General features: G+C 35.1%; 2 protein-coding genes across 4 annotated transcripts in view; one reads left to right on the forward strand and one right to left on the reverse strand.

Annotated features, from left to right (window-relative positions):
• Positions 1 to 3,997: 3,997 nt before the first annotated feature.
• On the reverse strand, positions 3,998 to 22,766 carry TMEM106B (transmembrane protein 106B). Of its 3 annotated transcripts, none has more exons than XM_033088066.1 (8): positions 22,745 to 22,766; positions 19,497 to 19,718; positions 16,826 to 16,889; positions 15,373 to 15,532; positions 11,937 to 12,077; positions 11,647 to 11,696; positions 10,679 to 10,732; positions 3,998 to 10,108 (listed from the first exon to the last, which is right to left on the reverse strand). In XM_033088066.1, exons 2-8 carry the CDS (start codon positions 19,714 to 19,716, stop codon positions 9,970 to 9,972), a joined length of 828 nt encoding a protein of 275 aa, XP_032943957.1. In that variant the 5' UTR covers positions 19,717 to 19,718; positions 22,745 to 22,766; the 3' UTR covers positions 3,998 to 9,969. The 3 variants fall into 3 exon arrangements, with proteins under 3 accessions (XP_032943957.1, XP_032943956.1, XP_032943955.1); XM_033088065.1 differs by lacking the exon at positions 22,745 to 22,766 and adding an exon at positions 21,924 to 22,070; XM_033088064.1 differs by lacking the exon at positions 22,745 to 22,766 and adding an exon at positions 22,195 to 22,349 and having other exon boundaries at positions 9,028 to 10,108.
• Positions 22,469 to 25,548, forward strand: part of THSD7A (thrombospondin type 1 domain containing 7A) — a 626,307-nt gene continuing 623,227 nt past the window's right edge. The window contains exon 1 of the mRNA XM_033088067.1: positions 22,469 to 22,540. The gene's annotated coding sequence lies outside the window, so the exon portion shown is untranslated. The remainder of the gene's footprint in view (positions 22,541 to 25,548) is intronic.

Raw genomic sequence — 25,548 nt, forward strand, 5'->3', positions numbered from 1 at the left:
ACTTCTCAGAATTTTCTTTGTTCTGCAGCTGAAGGTGAGGATGGCAGGAGTTGGTCCTCTGCCTCCAGCTATCTCTACTCCACCACCCACTCATCCTCCCTGTCCCTTCCGACCCAAACATAACTCCACACTTGAGGAAAATCCAGTGCTCACAGGACAACCTCACATCTAGATCCGTGGACATCTCTGCTTATAGCTGTCTCTTGATGACTCCTAGGATCTAGGGGTGAGGAACCCTGCTGCAAGCAGGCCTGTGGGAAGAGAGACTAAGAAAGAACCCCACAGGCTGAAAAGTGGGCTCAGGGCTTGTGGAACCGACAATCCAGAGTCCCAGGTATCCGTGTCATGGACTAGAAGGTGGAACAATCTCTGGGTAGCCACATGCCCTTGGCCCTGTGGGGAGTGACATGGTGAAAGCAGCTCTAGCACCTGCAGGGGGAGTGGCCCCTGTTGTCCAAGTCTAAGAGTTGTACTGATCACAATGCTAGTGGAGTAACAAAATTTAGGATGTTCAACACATAAAATACAGTTAACTGTTTTTAAAACAATGCTGTAAATAAAGAGCAGAATCCTGGTAAGAATATTCAGTGAATGGAAAATACAATCAGAGGTACACGACTCGGACACTTATTGGCAATCACATCTCGTCCTAGGCAGAACACAAATTATGTGGGTTTCATATTGATGTCCGCTCACCCCTTGGAGTCCCCTTTGCCCTCTCTCAGGATGAAGAACCTGCTCCAAACTTGGTATGGAGTTGCCCCACCCAGAATTACTCTCCTCATAAAGATATGATCTTACTATTTTTCCTTTCCTTCTCACCCTTAGAAACTCCCCTTGTCTTGAGACAAGTGACATCAGCTAGGCAAAACGGAACAGGTAAGGACAACAGAATCCTCTCGGGATTTTTCATTTTAAAAGACAGAACTGACTGGCAGAAATGAATCTTCCACTGGTGGCAATTTGTTGAAAAGATTGTTTGGGCCAGTGTATTCTATCTTTAGCTACCTCAGTTGAAATAAGGGACAATTTCACAATTACAATGGTGCATTTTGAAAAATCTAATAAACACATAAACGGTTGTGAAGAATTTTTTTTTTAATCTAGGAACATTAAAAGTACTACCATACTGAATAACTAATATTAGTGATGGAGGGAGGATGGAAAGGCAGAATGAAAGATGTATAAGAATAATATATACAATTTCTATTAATAAATTAAACAGAGAAATCATTATCTTTTCTTCAGTGTACAAAAAGCAACTGAAGTCTGTTTCCTCCATAAGAAAAAAATTTAACAAGTATTTCTTCAAATTCTTTATAGACATTTATATCTTATGTGTCTATTCCAGATTTTCATTTTCCTACTTTATAACCTAGGAATGACTTTTTAGAGGTACAATTATTGACTCCATTCTCTTTCACGAATATGAAAGTATAATCATTTCATTGGAAATCACTACTATATATTATTTTATACTTTATTTCTTTTATGACTTTGTTCATATATTCATCTCATAAAGTGCCTACCTTACAAGACATTCTAAGAAATTTTCAAGAGAGTTTTAATGCAGAAATAACAATGGTATATGGTATCCCGACTTACTCATTTATGCTTACATAACTTCGGGGGTTCCACAAACATTAAGTCATCAAAGCTTGGTATCCCTTGGCTATTACCATTATAACATTATAATTCAGACAGATCGAGTTTCCCCTGGAGTACTGAATGGCTCTGGCAGAAAGTGTTGGCTTTTTAATATTCTGCATCTGTGAATCACATTTCAGGTTTATAAAATTAGTTCATTTTTCCTACGTAGGATTGTCTCTTGTGAGTTACCAGCCATCATCCATTTCAGATAGCATAGCAGAAATAGCGCTCACCCACCTTTTACAAAGCCTTCTAGTTGAAAGGCCACTTTGTTTCCTTCCAGAGATACGGAGAAGAGGCAGAAAGACTTGAGAGTTGAAAAGTAGTCAGCGAGCGGTTTGCTTTCCACCATCACCAAGCACTTCTCCAATTCTCAGTGGACACAACTGGGCATCCTACAAATTGAACTCAATTCTGACACTACCTGGAGATAGCATCAGATCCCATAGGTGAAGGGCTCAGTCCCACAATGCTGCCCCCAACTTCAGAAACCAACCGCACGTCCAGGTTGTCACCTGTATTCTGACCTACTGGCTAAGGGTTCCCATGACTCCTTCCTTGGAGTCAATAGAAGCTCACAGAGCTCATTTACTTACATTTACCAATTTATTATAGATGATATTATAAAGAACACAGATAAACAGCCTGATAAATGGGTACATTGGATGAAGTGCAGAGAGACCTGAATGCAGGAGCTTTTGTGTGCGTGGAACTGTTTACTACCATCTCAGCACACGTATGCATTCACCCACCTGGATGTCCTCCAAACCCTGTCTTTTTGGTCTTTTATGGAGGCTTTGTTACCTAGGCATGGCGGATTCAATCACTGGCCACTGATGATTGAACTCAATCTCTAGCCCCTTCTCCTTCCCTAAGGTCTCAGGAAGGGGGTTGAAATCTTTGTCCTCTGGTGTGCCTGTGGTGTCCCAGTGGTAATTCCCAACTCTTCCCTTTGCCAAATGGCAGTGTTAATTACAATAATCCTGTATATTGCTTGTGTTGGGAGAGAACACTTGTTAATGCTAGCATGTAAGTCACCAGAAAACGAGAAGCTAATTCTGGACCTCATAGAAAGGGCTCTCCACCTCCTGAAGATTCCAGACCTCTAACTGTATGTTGGAGTTGAATGGGGCTTTGGAGCTGTCTGGGTTGATTTAATGTCATTCTCCTTTCCTTTACCCTTAGTTTTGTGAAACTATATAGATACTTGATTCTTCATCTTTTTTGTCTTCCAACAAATGCATTAAAGGCTGTAACATTTCCTTTGACTAACTTCATTATTTGTAATCCTTTTGCTACCTCACACACTTTTTGATATGCAACTCTTTTGTGATTCTTTGTAAGTGATTTTTGACCTCCAAAGATTTCTTTCTCAACAGCCTAGTCATGTATTGAAAAATATTTTTGTAGTGTTTTTTTCAAGTTTTGTATGGGGAAGGACTCTCTAGATACAAACCACACCATAATAGAAGGCCTGATTTTTGGAATTTGTTTTTAATAATCTCTGCTTTACTATTATTCTTTGCTCTATGATCATAGATTTTTCTCACATTTTCTTTGGGATTTTTTTTAATAGTTTTGTGAGTTGGAAATACAGATAACTTATTTTCAATCTGTCTTGGTTTCTAATACACGCAGTTTAGGATACAACTTTTCCTGTCACTTTAGACATATATGAAAGATTTTAAAATGTAGTGCTTTCAGTTCAGTTCTAAGTGACTTCCATTTTATTTTCTATTTGCTTTGTTTTACACACCTTTTAAATTTCTAACTTTATGCAGTTTTTATTATTTTTTAAATTGATTCCTAGTTGTATTGCATTCAGGGTGAGTGGAGGTTACCTATGGTCTGCCCACATAGTAATATATTGACAAAATTTTGTGTTTGAAATAACATGTGCACTTTCTGGTTTAGAGTATTTATCTACATTTTGTTTTTTTACCTAAATCTTCAATATATTTAACTTTCAGTTTCAAGGAAAAGATATATGGTCTCCCATTAACATTGTCTACTTGTCAGTTTCTGTGTCCAGTATCACTTTTTGGTGTCTGTATTTTGGAGTTATTTAGTTTGGAAGACCTCCCATTGTTTTATTCCAAGATGATCAATGTAATAACAACAGAGATTTCAAGACAGATTCTAGAGATATTAAAGAGGTTGAACAGATAGTATTTGGCAATGGATTGGAAGCTAAGTGGATGAAAGAAAAAGAAATCAAAGAGGATGCTAAAGTGGAATCTGGGTAAGGACTGTAAGAACTGAAGAGCTTTAAGCTAAAGGGCTTTCAAGATCTACACTGATCTATGGCAAGAGAATTTCAAAACCATAACCAAGATAACTTGACTGATACAAATTTTATTTTTCATGCTAAAATTTTTACAAATTTTATTTTGTCATACACAATTACAAGAGTAACAGTTACAAGTGAATTAAAAATAGCATTTTGGGGCACTTCTATTCATTTTCACTACCATAAGAATGTTTTGTTACATGAACAACAATAGGTATAACTACAGAACTGCTCAACTTGGAAATTTACTAGTGTGTTATGATAGAGGTTAATACATAATATAAACAAAGAATAAGTGCCCATAGTCTCATGTTTTATATTATTCTTTATTCCACAATTAGAATCATGGGTTAGAATCTACCCAGTAATGCCATCGTCATTCAAATATCTGACCAAGCAGGTCAAATCAGCAACCATTTCAAATCATTTTCCAAAATCTTAGTTCTACAAGTAAATATAAGACAAAACACAGAAGGCATGGTTTGCTGATATTTTATGCCTAAAACAAACCATTACATAATGAAATTATGCATGTTTTGCAAGTTGGCATATGTTCCATCTCAAGCAATTAGAAGATGAATAGTATTTACACAGCACTTAGAATCACCCAACTACAGCTGATACAGTATCTCCCAGACTTCTAGTTTCTAAAATTCTGGGGGAAATGGGATAATTTGAACTGTAACAGTCTACATGGTAGTAATATTACATCTTGGCCATTGGCCCAATACTAATCCTTTTTTTTTTTTTCAGTATACAAAATATGCTGAAAACATTTCTCTTAAACACATTTCATTTAATGTAATTAAACAGAAGGGAACAATCTCCTTCTAGAATAGCTATGAAAAATTTGCCATGTATTTGTTAGTTTATGAAATATTTTTAGGGTCAATACAGACCATATTACATTTTTTTTAATTTAGAGCCCATGTTAAACAGATGTAAAAAGAACTACAAACATAATCAATTATATTAGTAGTTAAAAAAATGGAAATTACCATTTTTAATCTCAATAGTAACTATAAATGTATCACTTGCTTTTTATCCATAGTAAGGATAAATTTCAAAAAAAAAATCCACTGTGAAATTTACATTTTAAGCACAAAAATACACAAATATGAGTTCTAATCAGAAATTTCAGCTGACAAGTGAAAATTTTTACTTTGAAATAAGTAGCTTTGGGATATGGAAGTAAAATTTTTGATTGAAGCACATTGTAAATATATTTTTTTATGTAAAAATAATTTTTTTAAAGAAATAATGTTTGTCTTTTTACCCCATCTTCTCAAACATATTTCTTCCTTAAAATAATTTAAGATAAACATCTAATTTAAAATGATTTTATGAAATAAATCAAATTGATTATTCTTAGTTGTATTTGAGCCAAGTAGTTGCTGCTTCCAGACACTATGAGCTAAAAATCATGACATTACGGTAACCTTTGGCTTACAACCTAATAACCTGAAATTCAATTCATACTGCTTATCAAAGGTTGACATGTAAATTAAAAATTTTACATCTTGTAAAAGAAAAACTCTTAACAAATGAGTATTTAAAAAAAATCAAAGATAAACATTTTTATAATACCAAATATCTACAAAATAACAAAGAATCCTAAATAGCATTTTTGAAAATACTATTGAACAGATTTGACCTGCACAGGCTTACTTATACACAGATGTTTTTCAATTGACCAGCGCAGTTCAAACCCTGTTGTTCAAGGGTCAATTTCATGGTTGAGAATCCCTATATGCAGATAGCGGACCATATTTATAAGCTGATTTTCAACTGTGTGAGAGGTCTGCACCCCTAACTGCCCATCCCCATGCTGTTCTAGGATCAACTGTGTTATCAAAAACCTCAAAATCTTATATATTAAGTGCAACAACCACTATATTTTTACAAATAATACATTTTCAGAGACTGGAAAGAAAATATGCTAAACGTAAGAGTAGTGATGCTTGAGTCGAACAGACTTGGGGTGAATCTCGAATCTGCTACTTATAAGGTTAGCCACATTTCTTAACTTCCCTAAAACTCAATTTTCTCAGATATAAAATAGGAGGCAATCACAGTATCTACCTTAGAGGACTGTTCTGAGGAGTGAGATAATGCACATAAAAGATTCTTACAGTATGTGACACAGTAAGTAATCAATGAACATTAGCTATACCTAGCAGTGACTGAGTTTGGGTCCAGCAGCTAACAAACTCTTTTCTTAAATAAAATATAATCATTATATAAACAACTACTTAGGAACTTTAAAAAGACTAACAAAATAATATGGGCAAGAGTTGGGGACATGCCCTCCAATGAAATATCCAGAATTATACTGCAATAATGATAAGGCTAAGAACCACAAAGGACTCACTAGGCTAACATTTGAAGTCTCCTAGGTTACTTTTGTTGTTTCGGCAGTCACTTCTTATCTATTTTAACACTGCACTATGTCATTTCCAAACTACAATTCAGAAGATCTGAAGTAAATTTTTTTCTTGTCATAGATTTTTAGAGAAAATAATTAGCTTACTGGCCTAAAAAACAAAAAAGGAATAGAAAAACTGCACATACATAAAACCAGTCATTTACGTTATGCACTATAATAACCATTTTAGCAATTTCAAGTAATTTATCTGGTATTTAGTATTTTCATACTGTCACATTTCAAAGATCAAATTCTTTAATCTCTATTATTTATAGTCTACTCTGATGACAAGAGTCAGAGCTTTATTGGAATGATCACAGAGTACTAAATTGTAACAGAAAAAAATTAATCTATAAATTATGCTTCAAAATATTTTATTAGAGTTCATTTCCCATTTAAAATATTTCAGGTACCAAAAAAAATCTTAGTCCATCAGTATTATTTTGTCACAATTAGCTATGTGAATGTCTTCTCTAATTTTTAATCGTACTAACCTGTGTCAACAGTACTTTCCAATGGATATTTTAAATGATAGAGCACAGATACAAGAGACAGAAAAACTAGGTCTGGCCTCAATTAAACTATTTACTAAATACATGATCTTCAGCAAGTCCCTCAACTTCTTCATGCCTCTCCTTCCTCTTATAAAAGATGAGGATCCTATCATCCTCCTTTGTCTGACTCACAAGGCTATTCGGAAATCACATAAAAACTTATGAAAAAGGTCTAAAAAGGGCAAAAAGGTCTAAAAAAGGGCTGTATGCATGTAATATCAACACACAGAGGCTTGTAATAGTATTACATTTGGTTAGGAGGACCAGTCTATTAAAGATATAATTTAAGGGAAAGTTTTTCTTGGAAGCATCAGAAAAAAATTTGTAACATCTTTATATGTCCTTTGGATAAGTCTGAAAGCAGTTTTAAAAAATGAATTGATACCTATCTTATTACCATGTAAGGAACTACACTGGACAACAGCCTAAGAAAAGTTAAAGCCTCATTCATTCTTTCTAGGTTTTTTTAAATGGCTATAATTCTGCTTTACCTGAATGTGTATTTGTAGTTTTATTAACATACAGCATGCTTTGTTTTAGGCTTATCCTGGTGGTTACTTAACTCTCTCTGAAAGTAGTCATAGGTGACCTTTCTCTACTATTGTTTTTTTACTTAATTTAAATTCTAGATTTTTTTGGACTTAAACTCCATGGAAAATAGGTATAGAATTTTTAGTTTAAAGAATGAAGGAAAAATACTCAAAAATATTTGAACCTAAGTCACTAAAAGCAAATTTTCCCATTCAGTTGATTCTATAAATGCAGTCTAAAAGAATATCAGAACCACAAACCAACAGAAAAATGTTTTTAATTTACACTATATAATTTTCCAAGGTTAAAAGATACAAAAGCAAGAAAATAAATCAGGATTGGTTTTTTGAAGGAGGCCTATCTGAAGGATGATTCTGAAGAAATTCATGGCAATTTTTGAAGTAAATGGGACATGAGCACAAGGGGAGAACAAAACATGATAAAAATTTGAAAACATTTTTGAATTTTACATAGAGTCACTGAAATACTGTCATCTCTGGGTCACTAGTTAAATGAGAAACTAGATAGGTGAAGGTCAGGCATGCAAAGGATTTGGAAGGTGATTGTTGTAGTCATAGAAGTAGAAATTTTGAGGAAAAAGATGGTCAAAATAATAGTCATTAAAAGATGGCAAAAAATAATGAGGGAAAATGAAATGAGAATGGTTTGAAACATACAAATAGAATCAATACATTAGAGAAGTGTTAGTTTCAAGAATGGGAGCAATCAAAAAACATAGCATTAAAAAAAAAACACCTGAAGATTGGGTTTGACTAGAAAGTCCACAATAAATGTAAAGGGGTGATTTTAGTTTAATAGTAAGGATGGACGAGTTAGCAAAGGATTAAGAGAAAACTAAGAAGTTAAATAAAAGAAGTTAGTGCCTTCACCCATTTACAATGTTCACTCAGAACAACTTGGAGAAAATGGTTTGGGAGCTAAGGGGAGACCTGAGTGTATTTAAAGGCAGAAAGCAGGGCTTCATTAGCTCTAAATAATTAAATACAGTTTATGTTTTACAGTTGAGAGAGTCAGACTGATAATAGGTATGTTTCAGACCTAAGTTAGGCACTTTGGGGGAAGGAAGTTAGGGGGAACCTGATTTCTGTCACTAGGGAACAGAAAGAAATTAATCTCAGGCCACTTTTTTTTGGTATCATACTCAGCCCCTATGCTCAGTAGTATGTATGTAAAAGGGACCTAGACCTAGGTAAGTGAAAAAGCAGAAAGCCCAAATGATAACTGGTACTAAAATATAAAACAGTGAAGCGAATAAGTCATTGAAATTGAAAATAACTTAAATAAAATCCAAACCCAAAATACAAACTTTAAAAGTATAATTGATAAAGATATGAAATCCATGTGATGTGCAAAGTGATTAAAATTTTAAAAGCATAACACAGGTTTTATTTTGATATAGCCACCATCATTTAATACAGGATTTATTGGATTATCTCTGCCAAAGAAATAATTTCCTCCTCTAAAACATTCATAAAATTAATGACTTGTATATTTAATAGTTGAGAAGTTAAGTGTCTTCACAATTTTTTAGTATGAAAAGCAACGTTAAAAAAAAGTGGAGCATCAAAATATTTTATTTCAAATTTACTTTATGCCTGATCCAATATGTAAATGGAATCATATTCACATTCTACAGGTTTTTGAATTTCATTTTCCTGTTTTCTTTATTTTTATGAGCAACTTACTTTATTTTGCATCTATACCTTTGACATTGATTAAAGCTATATAAAAGTCATGCAGTTTATTTACAATATTGTACATTAACTATGTTTGAAGATTACACAACCATTTCACAAAACTATAACTAATATGGAAAGACATGTGAAATACACTTTTTAGAGGCTTTAAAAATTTTAAGTGAAGAATTTTGCAAAGATTATTTTGGTTTATAAGTATTATTCAAACACTGCACTCGCTTGAAATTAAGATTGACAAAAAATGCTATTGAGTTGAATTTCAACAAATGAAAAACTAAAAATGTTTAGCTAAAAGATAAAATACCATGTAGCTGAAATACAACCATGTAGCAATGGGAATTTATAAAACAGGAAAGAAAGGTTATTCCTTAGAAATCTTTCATGAAGAATAGGCTCTCAGTAATAGTCTATAAAAACATTAAGAAATAAAGTTTCTCAAATTATGTTCATTACCAAAATTATGTTTTTAGTAGTGATGGAGCTGTGAATTTTGAAGATTTATTGTCCTGTAGGAGAAGTCTAAGTTCTCCCTTTTGAGGAATGGGCATAGGAGGTGGGGAGAGAAGAAAACCAATCAATAAATTCAGATTCAAGTAAAAGATCCTGGTACAAATATGAACACAGAGTGGAGAGTTGCAATAACTTGCAAGTCCACATACTTTTAGTTGTATCCTTACAATAGGTGTGTAAACTTTAGTTTTGTTCAATTTAAGATCTCCTCTCAAGAAGTAAATACCTTATCCTTCAGTTTAAAAAATATCAATAGGTATTTTTTTCTTCTCCAGCTGTATCTTTCAGTTTTTACTGTTTTGGCTGAAGCACATTTAGATATTCAGACTGCCCCAACTGATATGTTGTGTTCCTTCCACAATCGACATACTGGTACCTCTCCTGGGATATCTGTTCAGAGTGTCCAAAGTATGTTGTTGTCACAGTGACTCTAAAAGTCAAATAAATGGGGAGAAACATTGAGTAGGTATATATAAAAAGTTTTCTAAAGGGAGAATACTTTTATACATCAAAATCCTTTTTTTTTTGTTTTTTAACATCAAAATTCTTTACAGAAAGAAATTATTAGACTAATGATAACTTCACATTCTGGACATGGGCCTCTTACGGAATAGTTACCCAACAGGCAACAGAAATACTGGCTGAGCAAGCCCTATCCAAGTAATTCTATACAACAAATGTAATTTTTTTCAAAACACCTATCTTTAGTTAAAATATATGAGTTCATTACACTATTAAAAATAATCATATAGTTCGCTCATCATAGGAAGAGTTATTCAAATGTTAGCTAATGGCCCAAACACCAAACCTATAACCCACAATGGTTTAACAACTTAGGATAATACCCGATTTAAAAAACAATAGCATTACTTCTCCTCACTGTTAATGAGGATGTTAATGAATTACTTCTCACTAATGTTAATGATCATTTACTACAGGCAGCAAGGACTCTGAAGTTTGAACAAAGAAATTCTCTTTCAAAAATAAAATTCATACTCACTGCATCATGAGTACTATGTTATGCACTTTGATGGTTAGCAGTGTACAGAAATCACTGTTGAAGAAAACACAATGTGAATAAATGCAACCTCTGACATAAAAAAGTTTAATTACGATTCTTCCTATGTTAAAACTGACAGAGATACTATTACAAAGATATAATAGGTAAGCATTTATTGGTTTGGCATTTTCTAACCTCAAATAATAATGGTTAATATTTCCATGATTTTTTATTCTAAAAACAATATGATTTCCTATTATAGCAGTTATAGAGTTGTTTTAACAAATTACTTCTACTTTTTGTTCACCTTTTGAAATTTTACTAACCAGTTTGTTACTCAGAAATTCTACATCAGGCTGTTATGAAAAGATGATGAAAATTTACCATTATTTTTTACTTAACAGGAATTAATAATCATTTAGAACCAATTAAAAGCTTTAGAACTTCAAACCAAAACTAAGATTTAGAAATTATTAGCATTAGCCCTCCTACAATAAAACATAAACAAATACTAGAATATATGAGAATATAGTTTTCGTAACATAGTAAACAAGTGATATGGTGCATATGATCCTAAAAAAAAAAAAAAAAAATATACGTACAGGTATATGTAAATAAATATTTTATATGTTGAAAAGGGAGAAGCGAAGAACAAAGATGAGCAGAGGCCAGAAGCAATATTCCAAAATGTGGTTTTCTGACTGCTAAGATTTGGGATATTAAAAATAAATAAATAAACACACACACACACACACACACACACACACGTGCGCGCACACTAAGGTCAGACAATTAAATTCATGAACTTTCCACCATGTAAGAGCAAGTGGAAAGTTCGAGCACTTAATTGTCTGACCTTTGGAGGGGGGGGGTGGGGTGTGTGTGTGTGTGTGTGTGTGTGTGTGTGTGTGTGTATTCAGTTCTTCAACTTTTATAATTGAAGAACACTGTTAAAAATCAGAACTTACAACATGTAACTCATTTCCTCTGCTATGATAGTCGGTACTGTGTAATCAATCTGAAAGGCAAAAATGAAAATAAACCAACAGAGAACAGGATCAAAATAGCAAGCATTTCATAACTTTAAAGAGTTCAGAAATCTCTTTTATAAATATGATACTAAGACTTTATCTTATACATGCATGGGATACATTTCAAAGGCAAGTTTTTAAAGAAACCCTCACCTCCCTCAAGTTAATATGATAAACAAAGTTGAGACTCATTAACTTCCCCGAAGTATTTCATGACTGAAACTTACTTGTTTCATATCCAGTGGACCAATATTGGTTATGTTGTTTAAGCGGGACTTTCCAATAACTGTTTTTGAAAATTGAACTTGTGCAGTGATATTTTCAACTTCAACAGAGTAATAGTTATTGTTTGTTATATTTAGTGTGTTCTGCAAAAGAAAGGAGGCAGAAAATGTACAAGTTACATGAAAATAAGCCTAACAAATATGTATTCAAAATTAATAAAAAAATTAACTTCAGTTGTAGTCATGCTTCATTTAATAGGAGGAAAAGAAGTATTAATACAAATGTTAAAGAACATTAAATGCACTGATTATTTGGTTTTATACATGAGTATTACGCATACAATATGCTATAATAGACATAAAATTAAAAAAAAAAATTGGCCCAGAAAATGTATGGTGCAGGAATATACAAAAATGAATGTTAGAAAATATATTTGTGGCCTTAGCAAAAATTGAATAAAAATAATTTTGAAATTTCATCTAATTTTTTACTAAATGTTAATATGTAGCTATCTCTACTGATTCTATTAGTAAGGTATTTCCTATTCTAAAAAATACAACGATGGCCATTTAAAATGTTAAACAGTACTTAAATAAACTTTGTGTCTAAAAGAAATCAGTGTTTTGACTTATATATGAATAGAGATTTCCACCAGGTCACTAACGAGAAAAAATGGAAAGATTCTAATCTCTTTGGATAGAAAGAAATGTACATCACTTCTACGCTTATGTAACAGCTGGGGCCAACTTCTACAACTCTAATTCACAACTGTCTCAAATGGTGTACTTTAGAAAACAGCCAGGAAAGTAAGAAAGAAAAAATGTTAAGTCAAGAAATAACAGATAATAAATAAAACACCTAAAACAGTCATAACAAAACAAACCATAAACTAAATCAATAGACAAATGATAAATCTTGAAGAAATGTTTATAAGGCATACAGTAATGGTTACCATCTATACAAAGGGCCCTTACAAACTGAAAAAAAAAAAAGACAAAGTCTTAATGGGAAAAAAAAAAAACAAGAGCAAAAGATATGTAAACAAATCAAAAGAGTACAAATACAAACGGCAGAAAAACACTTAAAATTCTCAAATTCATTTATAACCCCAAAAAAGTTGATTCAAGTAAAAACAGAATATTGCCTTATATCCATTAAACTAGTAAAATTTGTAGAAAGTGACAAATTCTATTCCTGGCTATAATATGGGCAAAGGACATATTTTTACATTTCTAGTAAATATATAAAGCATTACAGTCATTTTGATAAGTAACCTAGCAATAAACATTAAATATATATATATATATATATATATATATATATATATATTTGGCCTAGCAATCCTACTTCTGAGCACTTATTCCACAGAAATAAAAACATTAGGATATTAATGAGTGTTCTTTGTAGTGGAAAAAGGTGAATGCCCATCCATAAGGGGAATGAGTGAATTAATAATATTAAGTCATTACATGGAATATTATATAGCCATTAATAAGAAAGGAATAACTCTAAGCCAGAAAATTAGGAGAGATTTCCACAAGGTATTAACAAGTGAGAAAACAAAGGTGCATAAGAGATAAAAAATATGTTGGTTTTTTTTTTTTTTGAAACTAACTTATGACCTAAGAAAAACTGATCATGTGAGTTTATAAGTTAATATGAATATGGAGAAAGATATAGAAAGAGAGAAAATAGTTTTAGTGAAAATAGAATAAAGAAAAGAATGTGCTAGCAATCAGGAACTATATGATCACATTTATGCATTCATTTAAATTATTATTGTTACAAATGTAGAAAACATTTGTAAAGTTCCATATAATAGTAGAAATAACTTTTATCTAAATATGTAAACATTTTTTCACCTACTTAGCTCCTAATACTTATTATGTCAATTTCATTTCTAGACATTTTAGGAAAGGGATTGTTGATCTGAGGTCAATGGACCTTCTTCTACGGACCAAGGAATGGGATTCAGGAGAATCTTGGAATCTTTCGAACATGCAAATAATGTTCGCATATGCCTTTATCCAAAGTGGCATAGCTTTCATTAGAATATTAAAGGGATCAGTGACACAAAACAGGATGAGAATAAAAATACTTATGAGAATTAGAAAAAGATATATTAGAAGATAAAAAGAAAATACGAAGAAAGACAAGAAAAAGTAAGATAGGACAAAAAAGTTTAGTACTAAAGATCATGTATGTTTTTACTGAAAGCAATGAGAATCCATTTATTTTATAAGTCAAGGGACCACAATTATTAGCTTTCAAATAATGATGACTTATTACCAAAGAGCTTCAACTCTCCATGATCTTTAATTGGCAAATTTACTTTCAGAAATTTATCCTAAAGAAATGATCTGAAATGGAAACATTTCAGCGCAAAGATGTTCTCTGAATAAGTGTTTGATTAATAGCAAACGAAATAGTTATTTAGAGAATGGTTGAGTAAATTGTAATATGGCCATGTAAAAGACTACATGCAATCAGTTAATATGGGAAAACGTAGTAAAATCTCAGTTAAAATGTGCATGTGTGTATCCCCTATATACATAAGAAAAAGTCTGATTACATTTGTACAAGTATACATGTATGCAAATGTATATATGCATCGTTAGCAAATGTATGTATATGTTAATGGTTAGGTCTAGGTACCAGTACAAATGTTTATACATTACAGTCGTTTCAAATATCTTATAATAATAATTAAATATTTTCATAAGTAGAAAGACAATAAACGGCACTAAAAGAGTTAGTACTAATATGTTCAAAATACTGACAGAGAATCTGTAAAAATCTCAGCCTCTTATCTCAATGTCAACTAGAACGTAATGTTCATCGTATTTCATATTTAATGTTCAGTTTTTCTTAATTTAGTTAAGTGCTAGTTCTCAAAATGTGGGAATTCCTGAATAATTAATTAAAATAGAGTATTTACATTTAAATACTCTGTCTGGTATTTTAAAGGGAATGTCATGTGATTTTTATTATTTTTTATTATAAACTTATAGTATTTAATACGACAACAGGATCTAGAGGTCTGTTAACTATGGCAAAAACTGTATTTTACAAAATGCAAGGAAGTGAAAATATGACATTTATAACATTTATCCAATCAACTATGTTGACATCTTGCTAAGAGCTATTCAGAGTCAAACATTGGAAAGTAAACAGACTGTAAGTGTTTTTGCCAGCAATCAATTGTTTAGTTAATTTTACTCCCCAAAGGCCATCTTCAAATGCTAACTGACTCTGTATACACAATTGCCAATGTTTACAATTTGTCACTTTCAGAACCAGAAACAATAGAGAAGGTCACCACAGCACATACAGAAAGGAAACCGACCAGTGTCACATTTAACGTTCTCTCAACAGAGACAAAGGTGCTGCTTAGTATCATACAAGAATGAAGTATTTTTAATATAAATTTTTACTTACCGTTATATTTAAATATATTGTACGCTTCTGAAAATCATAACTGACATATGCTGATTTTACACCAATGTATTTCACATCAATAGAGCGAGGGAAAAGGAAAAACACAGCCAATCCAGAAATCAGCAGACAGACAAACACAGAAGCCATCACATACAGTTTTCTGAAAAGGAAAAGGGAGTATTTAAATACATGTGCATCAAAATTTATATAATAAACATTTAGAGAGTATGTTTTCAACTTAAATCCCCCCCCCCCATTATTAAACCAGCTGGATAAGATGTATTTTACCAACTTTCTACATTATAAAAATATTGAGTAGGGTTGGGTCTGAGTCTATTCATGTTAAAATGTACTCCTTAAAAGATGCATTTACCTTATTGGAGACTAGAATTTCGGGCCTATTATAGCTAGAACATCACTAAAGTTATTCCTAAACTGGGCTGCAGGTTAGAATCAAGATAGGGAGCTTTATAAAAATATAAATTTTAAGACTTCCTTCTGAATTCATGGCAACAGAATTTTCACATGTAAATTTTGCCATCATGATTCCCTAAAGCGACTACTCATCAGAACCACCACTGAAACCCTTAAAATAATGAGGTATCCATGCCTCGCCAATTTCACCCCAAGTTTACAGCCATCCTCTGTTGTTATACAATGTATTAAAAAACACAGCACTAGGTATATCCACTTCTATAGTTCTGAGATTATTTCTCTAGTTTCTGAAGCCTTTCTCTCCTATATCCATATTCTCGCCCCGTGCTAACTGGATTCTACCCCGAACAGGTTTTTCCTTAGGATGTATCTGTCCTTTTCCAAGGGGTTTTGTAGAGTTTCCTTAAGGTCTTTGGGGGCTTACGATGGTCCAGACCCTTCTGACCATCTCATGGCTCCTCAGAGGGATCTCTTTTTTGGTACTCTATCCAAGCTAGAGCATGCAGAGGCCTCTCATTTTAACAGGTTATTTTCAGGTATTTGCTGGAAGTCCTCTGAGTGGGGTCCTCTTCTTCTGAGGTAACGTATTTGCATTGGGTGTCAGGGGTCTTAGATCTCTTAGGAACTCTTTTTGCTTCCCTTCACAACTTGCATACAGCTGCTCAGCATGTTTGAGTCCTTGCTGTCATATAGTTTGAATACCCATTTTTACTCTGAGGCTAGTTGGAACACCTTAACACTCATTTTGATACAAACATGTTATCTCCATGTGTGTTTCCTACTGCTATTCTAGGGCTGTCTGTTGTGATAAATAAATTTGAGAAGGTTCAGACACTATGCTGCTTTCAAGACCTTACCTCAATGAAGAACCCTTTTTTTTTTTAATGACACAAAGCATATAAGCTTATATTTATAACCTGATAGCATTTTTCCTTTTAATAGTGTTAACTAGAATGATTATACATAATTTGTAAAGCAAAAAATTAAAAAAAAAAGTCATTTTCTTATAATCACTTACGTTCTTCTTGGCCTCAATCTCTGATCACTGTATGGAATCAATGCCACCAGCTGGTTTTCTTGCCCTAAAAGTGAAAGAAGTAGGTTTAAAATTTTTATTAACATGATTAATTAAATATATAGTAGCTCCTCATCAAACTATCTGGCTCTCATCTCATTTCTTTAGTAAATTGCTCTCAAAATCTTCAAAAATTATTCAGTAGATGTTGAGTTCTAGAGCAGACCTTATGTTTTCTTCATACCTAGATGTCTAGCTAATTGAAATAGTATGAAGAATGAGAAAGAGTAATTCTTTCATTAAAAAAAAAATTTAAAAGTTTCAGCTATCAAAAGACTAGAATTAGTCAGGCCTTCCTTCAACCCCCCAGTTTTCCATTAAGACTTCCAGTTAGTTGTCTGGATGACAGCAGAAGAAGCAAATTGCTTCCTGTGTATCTTGAAACCCTTGTAACAAGAGGTTCCCACGCCATCCCCATTGAAACCCCAAACTGACCAAGTGTCATGCTTCAAGAAACCCCATGTAACGATTCTTCCAGGACTCTTTTAGGCCACACCCCTCTCTACCTTAAGTCACTTCAAAATCCATCATTTATTTCTTGGGTTGAGCTATATCCACATACTTTAATCGATAAATGGATCTTTAAATGCCAATTTTCCCAATCTTATCAGAAGTTGGCTCTTCGTATGAACTATTAAAGCACTACCGTCAAATTCTCTTTTAAAGCTTCCCATAACACTTCCACTATTCCTCCCTGCCCTTTCTACACATCTCCCCTCATTTACACTACACCCACCACACCCACATAGAAATATACATACGCGTATTATGTATATATGTCTCTCTCTGTATATATATCATCCTGTTTGGTGGTATTCATTTGGCTAAACTACAATTCTGGTTACAACCAACCCTTTAGTTACTATGCCAAATCCACACAGCTGAATTTGGATAGAGAGAAACATACAACTATGCTCACTGGTTTCATTTTAGATCACTAATCTCAAGTGGCCCTTAATGATGCCAACTATCATACTATATGTCCCTAGTTCACACTTGCAATCTGACATCCAAGACCAATCACAATTTCATAACTTCCTTCTGAAACCTCCAATCCTTTCTTCCCTAGCCTCATTCTTAGTTCACGATACGGCCAACAGAAGAGAACTTCCACAAGCTCCCATTACCACACTCACCCACCTATCTACTTCTGTGCCCACACTCTCTACCTTCTCTCTTGTTACTAAGAATAAAGTGCAGGTGCTGCTCTGGAAGTGCAGCCTGTGCTCTTGTGCCTAGATTTATTAATTCTCCCACTTCCTGCAGTATCAATGTTTTTTTTTTTCTATGGATCACTCTTAGTACCATACAAACATAGTAGTCACTCCATCTTTAAAGAAAATCCCTCTCCTGATCTCAGAGCCCCTTCCAGTTATACTGCTTCCTCCTTTTTTGTATAGCAAAACTCCTCAGAAAAACTATCGTCCCACTATATAATTTCATTCCTCCTATGCTTTCTTGGTCCCATTCTATACATGATCCGCATGCTTATGCAGGCTAACAAAACTGCTCTTTGAAAGGTCTCCAGTAGCCTCTAATCACCAAATCCAAGGTCAGCTTTCTGCCCTCACATTAATTGATCTATAAGTAGCATCTAACATGGTTGATCACTCTCCTTTTTGGTGCACATTTTACATTTGTCTTCCCGGATACCACTGAAACAGAGATTTCTACCTTTTACTCTAGCTGCTCTTTTTCAGTGTCTTTGCTAATTTTTTCTCATGTAACTTACCTCAAAATGTTGTAATGCCCCAGGTTTCAATGATAGGATCTCTTCCTTCTTCTTTTCACACAGATGAACCTGCTGCTCTCATTCAATTTAGCTTTAAATATCATCTATATACTAACGACTCCAACCTACGCCTTGCACTTGAATTCCAGGCCCTTATTATAACTAACTGCCTACTGAACATATCCACTTAGGTGTCAAATATACATCTCCAAAGGTATAGAATTAAAGCTGAGCTCTTGATCTCTCCACTAACAGACACACTCATACCTTTCCTCCATCCTGATAAAGAGCTACTCCTTTCTTCCAATTGCTCAAACAAAAATACCTTTGGAGTCATCCTTGATTTCCTACTATCCAGAACATACTTCCAGGCTGCCAAAAAAACCCCACTGGCCATATCTCAAAAATATACCCCAATAATTCTCCCCCTCCTCCCAGCATGGTACATCAATCCCTTCGACTAAAATAATCCTTTTATTCTCAAACTGTTGCTCTGCCTGCAAAGATAAAATCCTCACATTCAAAGGCCAACTCAAATATAAACTTGCCCAACTGCAAGACATTTATCAGAGACTCTGATGGACCTTATACTGTCACTTTGTCCTTCCCTCAGCATCTCTCCAGAGTCACTTATCAACTTTGACTAAGCAGAAAATGAGAACAGCACAAGGTACTTTCATTATTTCTATTGTTGCCACTGCTACTAAAGTAGCCTACAAATTGCACAGGGGGAGTATTCCTTTCTGACTTCCCCTGTGATAAGCCAAATTGATTTTTTTTCCTATTTAGCTCATCTTCACATACCATCCCTCTCTGTGTAGTTCTTCTTATGCAAATGTATGGAATCATTCTTTAAAGGGAAAACAATACAGTAACACATACCCCTAGGAATTCTTCCTGTTCCTTGACAAGTGGGGCAAGTGACGCTATCTCTTCCTGTAAATTCCACATATGGAAACTGAGAGACATCTCCATTTCTTCCATCTTCATTATGGGCTTCATTATTAACCAATCCATTCCTCATATTATCAGTTGATGCGACTCCACCGTAAGCATCTTCTTTATTTGTATGCAAAGGCAAATGAGAAAAAGACTTTCCCATGTCTAAAGAAAAAGAATAATCTTACAGTAAACTTCAGGAAAAAATGTATACTCAAAGACATTGAGATATTTATGCCAATCTAATTAATTTAGAAAAAACTTCAAGGAAATGTTCAAACAACTTTGGGGATTAGAATTATAGTCAATCAAAGTAATATCTAAAATATGAAAGCCATTTACTAGAGTCCAAAAGTGTTTTTCCATCGAAATATTATGAAATGATATTGTATCAGACTTGCGATGAGAATGGGCTTTCAAACAACATTAAAATTTGACAAAAGCCTACACTTTCTTAGGGTTCTCTGAAAAGCAACATGGGCTTCCAGTTTCTTGGAATAAGCCAACAACACATTTCACCTTTAAACCAATTAGCACTGAAGGTAAAAGTTGCTTTGGGCAGACTGACTACAGCTAGCTATTATTAGTTCAAAGTAGTATTTTTCATCCTTTTAAAATTCAAGCCCTTTGGTGATCAATGAAATCCACAATTCTTCTCATCCTCACATTTCTTGCTTTAAACATTTAAACACTTGCAACAAAAAGAACTCAAAAACCAAATTCTGGGGGCCGGCCCGGTGGCTCAGGCGGTTGGAACTCCGGGCTCCTAATGCCAAAGGCTGCTGGTTGGATTTCCACATAGGCCAGTGGGCTCTCAACCACAAGGCTGCCAGTTCAATTCCCGGAGTCCCGCAAGGGATGGTGGGCTGCACCCCCTGCAACTAATAATGGCAACTGGACCTGGAGATGAGCTGCGCCCTCCACAACTAAGACTGAAAGGACAACAACTTGAAGCTGAACGGCACCCTCCACAACTAAGATTGAAAGGACAACAACTTGACTTGGAAAAAGTCCTGGAAGTACACACTGTTCCCCAGTAAAGTCCTGTTCCCTTTCCCCAATAAAATCTTTAAAAACAAAAACAAAAACAAAACAAAACAAAACAAAAACAAATTCTGCAGATTTTTCTTTCATTTAGCAGTAGGCAGTTAAAATTATGAAATTAATATTCCAAAATCTTAAATTTACCAATACAAAGCAGAAAAAAATTAGAATATTTAATTTCAAAATTTTAGGACAGTATCAAAACATATCATGGGGAAAATTAAATATTAATTTAAAGCCAAATATCTAAGTGTAATTAGTACACCAAAATAACCTCCTCAGGTAAGTAATGCAATAACACTGCAGTTAAGGCCATACAATTTTAAAAATGAAAATAAGTGACATAATCCAAACTGCTGATATTAAGGGAAAATAAAATGATAAAGAATTTAAAAATAAAGTATTTCTTCACTTTCTAAATTTGATTATATACTTTTTAACAGTTCCTAAAAATAGATTATAGATATACATACAAAAAAAATAAATACTTCTTTAAAAATTTTTCATTGACTGCAAAAGGAAAAATGACAGTCAAAATAATTCAATTTATCCTTCAAAAAAAGTTTGCTTTCTAAAACTGGTGTGCCGTTCATGTGTTGGGGTCACTCAAACATCGTGTAAGCATCAAGAAAAAAACAAAAACAGCTATCCTTAAAATTGTAGAATGATGAATAAAGATGCGTATTTTCACTATTACAAAAGTCTATTGTCCACATGAGTTCAGAAACAAATGATTATGTCTACAAATGCGTTTGATTTGTTTCAATGACATTAAATCCCAGCCAAACCAATACCCCTGCCAGTCACAGGTGGTTCAGGGGTTAATTAATCCGTGTCTGTACACTGGATTGCCTATAGGGGGAAACACAAAGAAGGCAAAAACTGTGGCTCTCTGGGCTTCACCTAACATTTGTCTTGACAGTCTGCCTCTGACAGGTGTTTGTTTCATCAAGGCTATGGACTAGGGCCAGACTTTGTCAGGTACTGTGCATTCCTGCCCTTCCCACTGGATTTTCCTCAAAGCGCTAATAAATTTAACCACTTTTATTCCTGGAGACTGGCTGGTGCATACAGATGTGCTAGGCCCTCTTCTCTTCTCTATGCTCAGTATTTTTATCGCAGTCTTTTATACCAACACAGATCTCAGACTCAGTACGAACAGAAAGTATAGCACCCCATCCAACTTAAATAGGTAGTCATCTTCTGTGATATGGAAGCCAGTCCCTTCCTAAGCTACAGAAACGAAACAACCCAGCATACACTGGAAAGGTTCAAGATCCAGGCAACCGTGCAAGAAAACTCAAGAATAGCAAAATCAAGAGCCACCTGGCTACACAAGTTGTTGGGGAGCAGGAATCAACCCCGTGCGTGGGGTTTGGGCCGCAGCCTGGAGCCCCTTGGCAGGAGTCTGGGTCCGGGTAGGAGGAGGTGACACAATACCTCCATCAACACAACCCAGAGCGCCTCCCCCGTCGTCAGGCGGGCCCAGCTCCCCGCCGGCCTCCCCTCCTCCATCCCCTCGGTTTCTTCCAAAGGCGTCTCAGCTCGGCCCCGCTCCGGAAGGGGACCTAAGGGCTGCGCGTCCGGGATCGCTCACCGGCACGCCCGCGGGGCGCTGCGCAGTCCCGAGCTGCTCCGGCGCGGACCGGCCTGAGGACAGGGTCACGGAATCCGCAGTCCCCGGTGCCAGGGCTGGAGCGATAGGCCTGCAGCAGGGTCGCCGCGGAGTTGGGAAGGAGGGGCAGCGCAACGACAGCATCAGCTGATGGCCAACCCCGTAGCAACCTGTGCTCGCGCCTGCGCAGAGTGCTTTCGCAGGTGGGAGGCCCAGGAGCGTGCACGACGCATGCGTCCTTGCTCCTCCGTCCTAAAACCCGGAAGCGCAGCTGCTGTACTTGTGCGCACTTCTGGTTGCGTTACCTTGGTCTCTCAAGACTTAAAAGGTAAAAATTGGCCACCCTCGCCTTGAAAAATTTAACAGTAGTGTCTTCTACTCTTCCTCACCCCCGCTATCAGGCCATTTTCTTTTGCAAAGGGGAAAACCGTGCACTGTCTGCCTTAGCCCGCAGCTGAACCGTCTTCCAGTCCACGTTCCATCCCTTACACTCACGACCCTGGGAGTGGGATAAACTGGATGGTAGACTCACGTCTGGCAGCCGAGAAGTCCCACTTATTTTAATTTGAACCTCTTGCTCAGTAGAAGGAAACTGTAAGCGGGCAGGAACCCTGTTTCTGTTTTGTTTTCGTTTTGGCTTGTGTTGGTTTTGGTTTGTTTTCTGTTTTTGTACATGATGTCCCTCCACCCCCCTTAACTCAGTGTTAGAGAAGTATGAGATCCCAGCTCAAATCCCAGTGTTTCAACTCTTCGCTGTGACTTGGGCTGTTCTCTCTAACGTCTCAAAGGCTAGGTTATCTCATTGCTTGTAGAAAGTTTAAGATTTAGTGAATTGTTATATTCATGGTTACAATTGTGCAATTGTGTGTGCATGTGTGTGTGCGCGCGCGCGCGCATATATACATATTAAGGAAGGAAGTGACTAATTTATTTCTCTGTTCTGACAGGTGTATTTGGCCAATGGAATATGTAAAAGTAAGATATGCAATTCAAAACAATATACAATTTATTATTTAGAATTATATATCCATGTGTGAAATAATGAGCCTTCTCACAATGCTGTCAAAGATGTAAACTCACATTTTCTGGCAAGCAATTAGGCAATAGGTATCAAGAATATTAAAGTTTTAAATTTTCACTCCCTTTACCCCAGCAATTCCATCCTTTGGAATTTATCCAAAACCTAATGAGAGCTCTAAAAATATTTTTATACAAAGTGTGTTCTTTTAATCTAAATGTCCAACAATGGGACTCTGATTAAATCATTTGCAACCTCCTCTTTTAGCCCTTGTCTTCCAAAGGTGGGGGAGGGGTGGACATCCTTCACTAACATTGTTTGCACTTTCAAAATAAATAGCTTGGCTAAAGTCAGAATCATGGGGACCTAGTTCTCCCAAGGGGAGGTGGGTAGGGAGAGACATACAACAATGCTTTGTATACATTTTCAAAGGTTCACGGGTTTTCTTGAAGTCTATCCATGAAGGCCAGATGAAAAACCCTGGCAGTAAAATTGCTAAGGATTTTGTGGCAAGAAAATGGATTATAAAACCCAATTAGATAAAGATGGCTATATTTGGATCTCAGTCATTACCACAGTGGTCTTGTATTTGTTAGCCATGATTTCTCCTCATCTTTAAAAGTGGATTTGGGAAACAATAATTATGAATTAGAGATACAGAGGCATAATTCACTCGTCGTATATCAATATTAGGTGACCCCACATTTCTTTATAGAAAAACCTTAAACAGATTCAATCTTTTTTTGTTTTTAAAGTTTTTCTCTTTCCTGTCTTAAAAAGGTATTATCATTATTTAAATTGCAGTTTAACATTTAAAGGAGTTTTCAATTTTTATATATGAAATGGGACACAACGTGGACACTGTTGAATCTGGCTATAGAGATTTGAAGTTGCCCCAATGGCTGAGGAGCAGGAGGGAAATATCTAAGTAGATTCAGCGTTTTCTGGTGTGAACATAAGAAACGTCCAAACCTGTAGAGAATTTTCATGAGTTTATTTGAGCCAATCTGATGACAATTTCCAGAAAGCAAAATCTCAACGGATTAAGAAAATGCTCTGGAGAATGGTAGTTTTGCACCTTATTTTATACTTTAGAATCAAAGGAGGTGAAATCCAATAGTGGTAGATTAAGGGGGCAGGAGAAAGTGAAGTGGGGAAATCTCTGGGATTGGATAAAAAGTAAAATGGAGAGACACACACTTTTATATTGGTGACTATAGGATAGTTAATAATGAACATTTACAGCATATAGAGATGGTATAACATAATCAATGAGAGGTTTTGTGGTCTTGTGCTCTGGTGTAGTGGGTTGTGCCCTGAGGGGTCTGGGAAACAGGATTATTGTGACATTTCAAGTGTATGTTACCTTAGATGCAAGACAAGCTTACTTAAGGTAAAGATTGACCTTTGTCAAGAAAGCTACAGGCCCAGAGTGTCTGCCTGCCATAACCTGCTTTTAGTAATTTTTATTTTCAGAACATCCTATGTGGGTAATATCGGTCACTGAGATCGTAGGGCCATGCGGCCTCTACTGAGCTTGTCAGGTTTAGTATGTGGCCCCTTTTTTCATCCACAGTGGATTGTCAGTTAAAAAATACCAATGCCTTAATAATGTAAGTGAGCTTCTAAATATAATACAATGAATTTAAAGTAAGAGTGAATTAACAAAAATCATATTAATTAAAATTTTAAAATTTAAGTCTTAAGGGAGTGCCTATATATACCTAGTACCCCCTAAGCTCAAAATAATGTTTTAAAAAAATCTAGAGCCTGTAATTAAGTAAATTTGCCCTTTCTCATTTCATATTAAATTTGAGCTATGAATTGGAAATAGATGAGAAACTGAATCTATCTGAGAAGAGATCCCATGTGTACAAGTATAATTACCCAGTGTGTCTCCCTAGTTCTCCAATCTTCCAGAGTTGCCCTTTCCATTGTGGGGGCACAAAACATAACTTTCCTACCGCCCTCTAAATTCTTCTAGTTGGGCTAATAAATTAACATGAGACAGAGTAACAGGAGAAAATGTTCAAAATTTGTTATGGATGTACCTTCGGGGGTGCCATAAGAATGAGACCTGAAGTTATATTGGGCAGTTGAGGTTTGTATACCAGTTAAGGGAGAGGGTCAAAGTTTCTGAGTCTTTTGTTTCTTAAATACCAGCTTAAAATCAATATTGCAAAAGGCATATCTTGGGGTGGCAAAACTTGGTCCCCTTCACTACTAACAGGCAAATAAAATAAGCTGAACTCCCTTCTCCAAGGGAGTGTACTCCCCACTTTTTCTAAAGATTTCTGAGAAGGAGGGCTTACAACTTT

Source organism: Rhinolophus ferrumequinum, chromosome 20 (genome assembly GCF_004115265.2).
Source record: "Rhinolophus ferrumequinum isolate MPI-CBG mRhiFer1 chromosome 20, mRhiFer1_v1.p, whole genome shotgun sequence".
NCBI lineage: Eukaryota > Metazoa > Chordata > Mammalia > Chiroptera > Rhinolophidae > Rhinolophus > Rhinolophus ferrumequinum.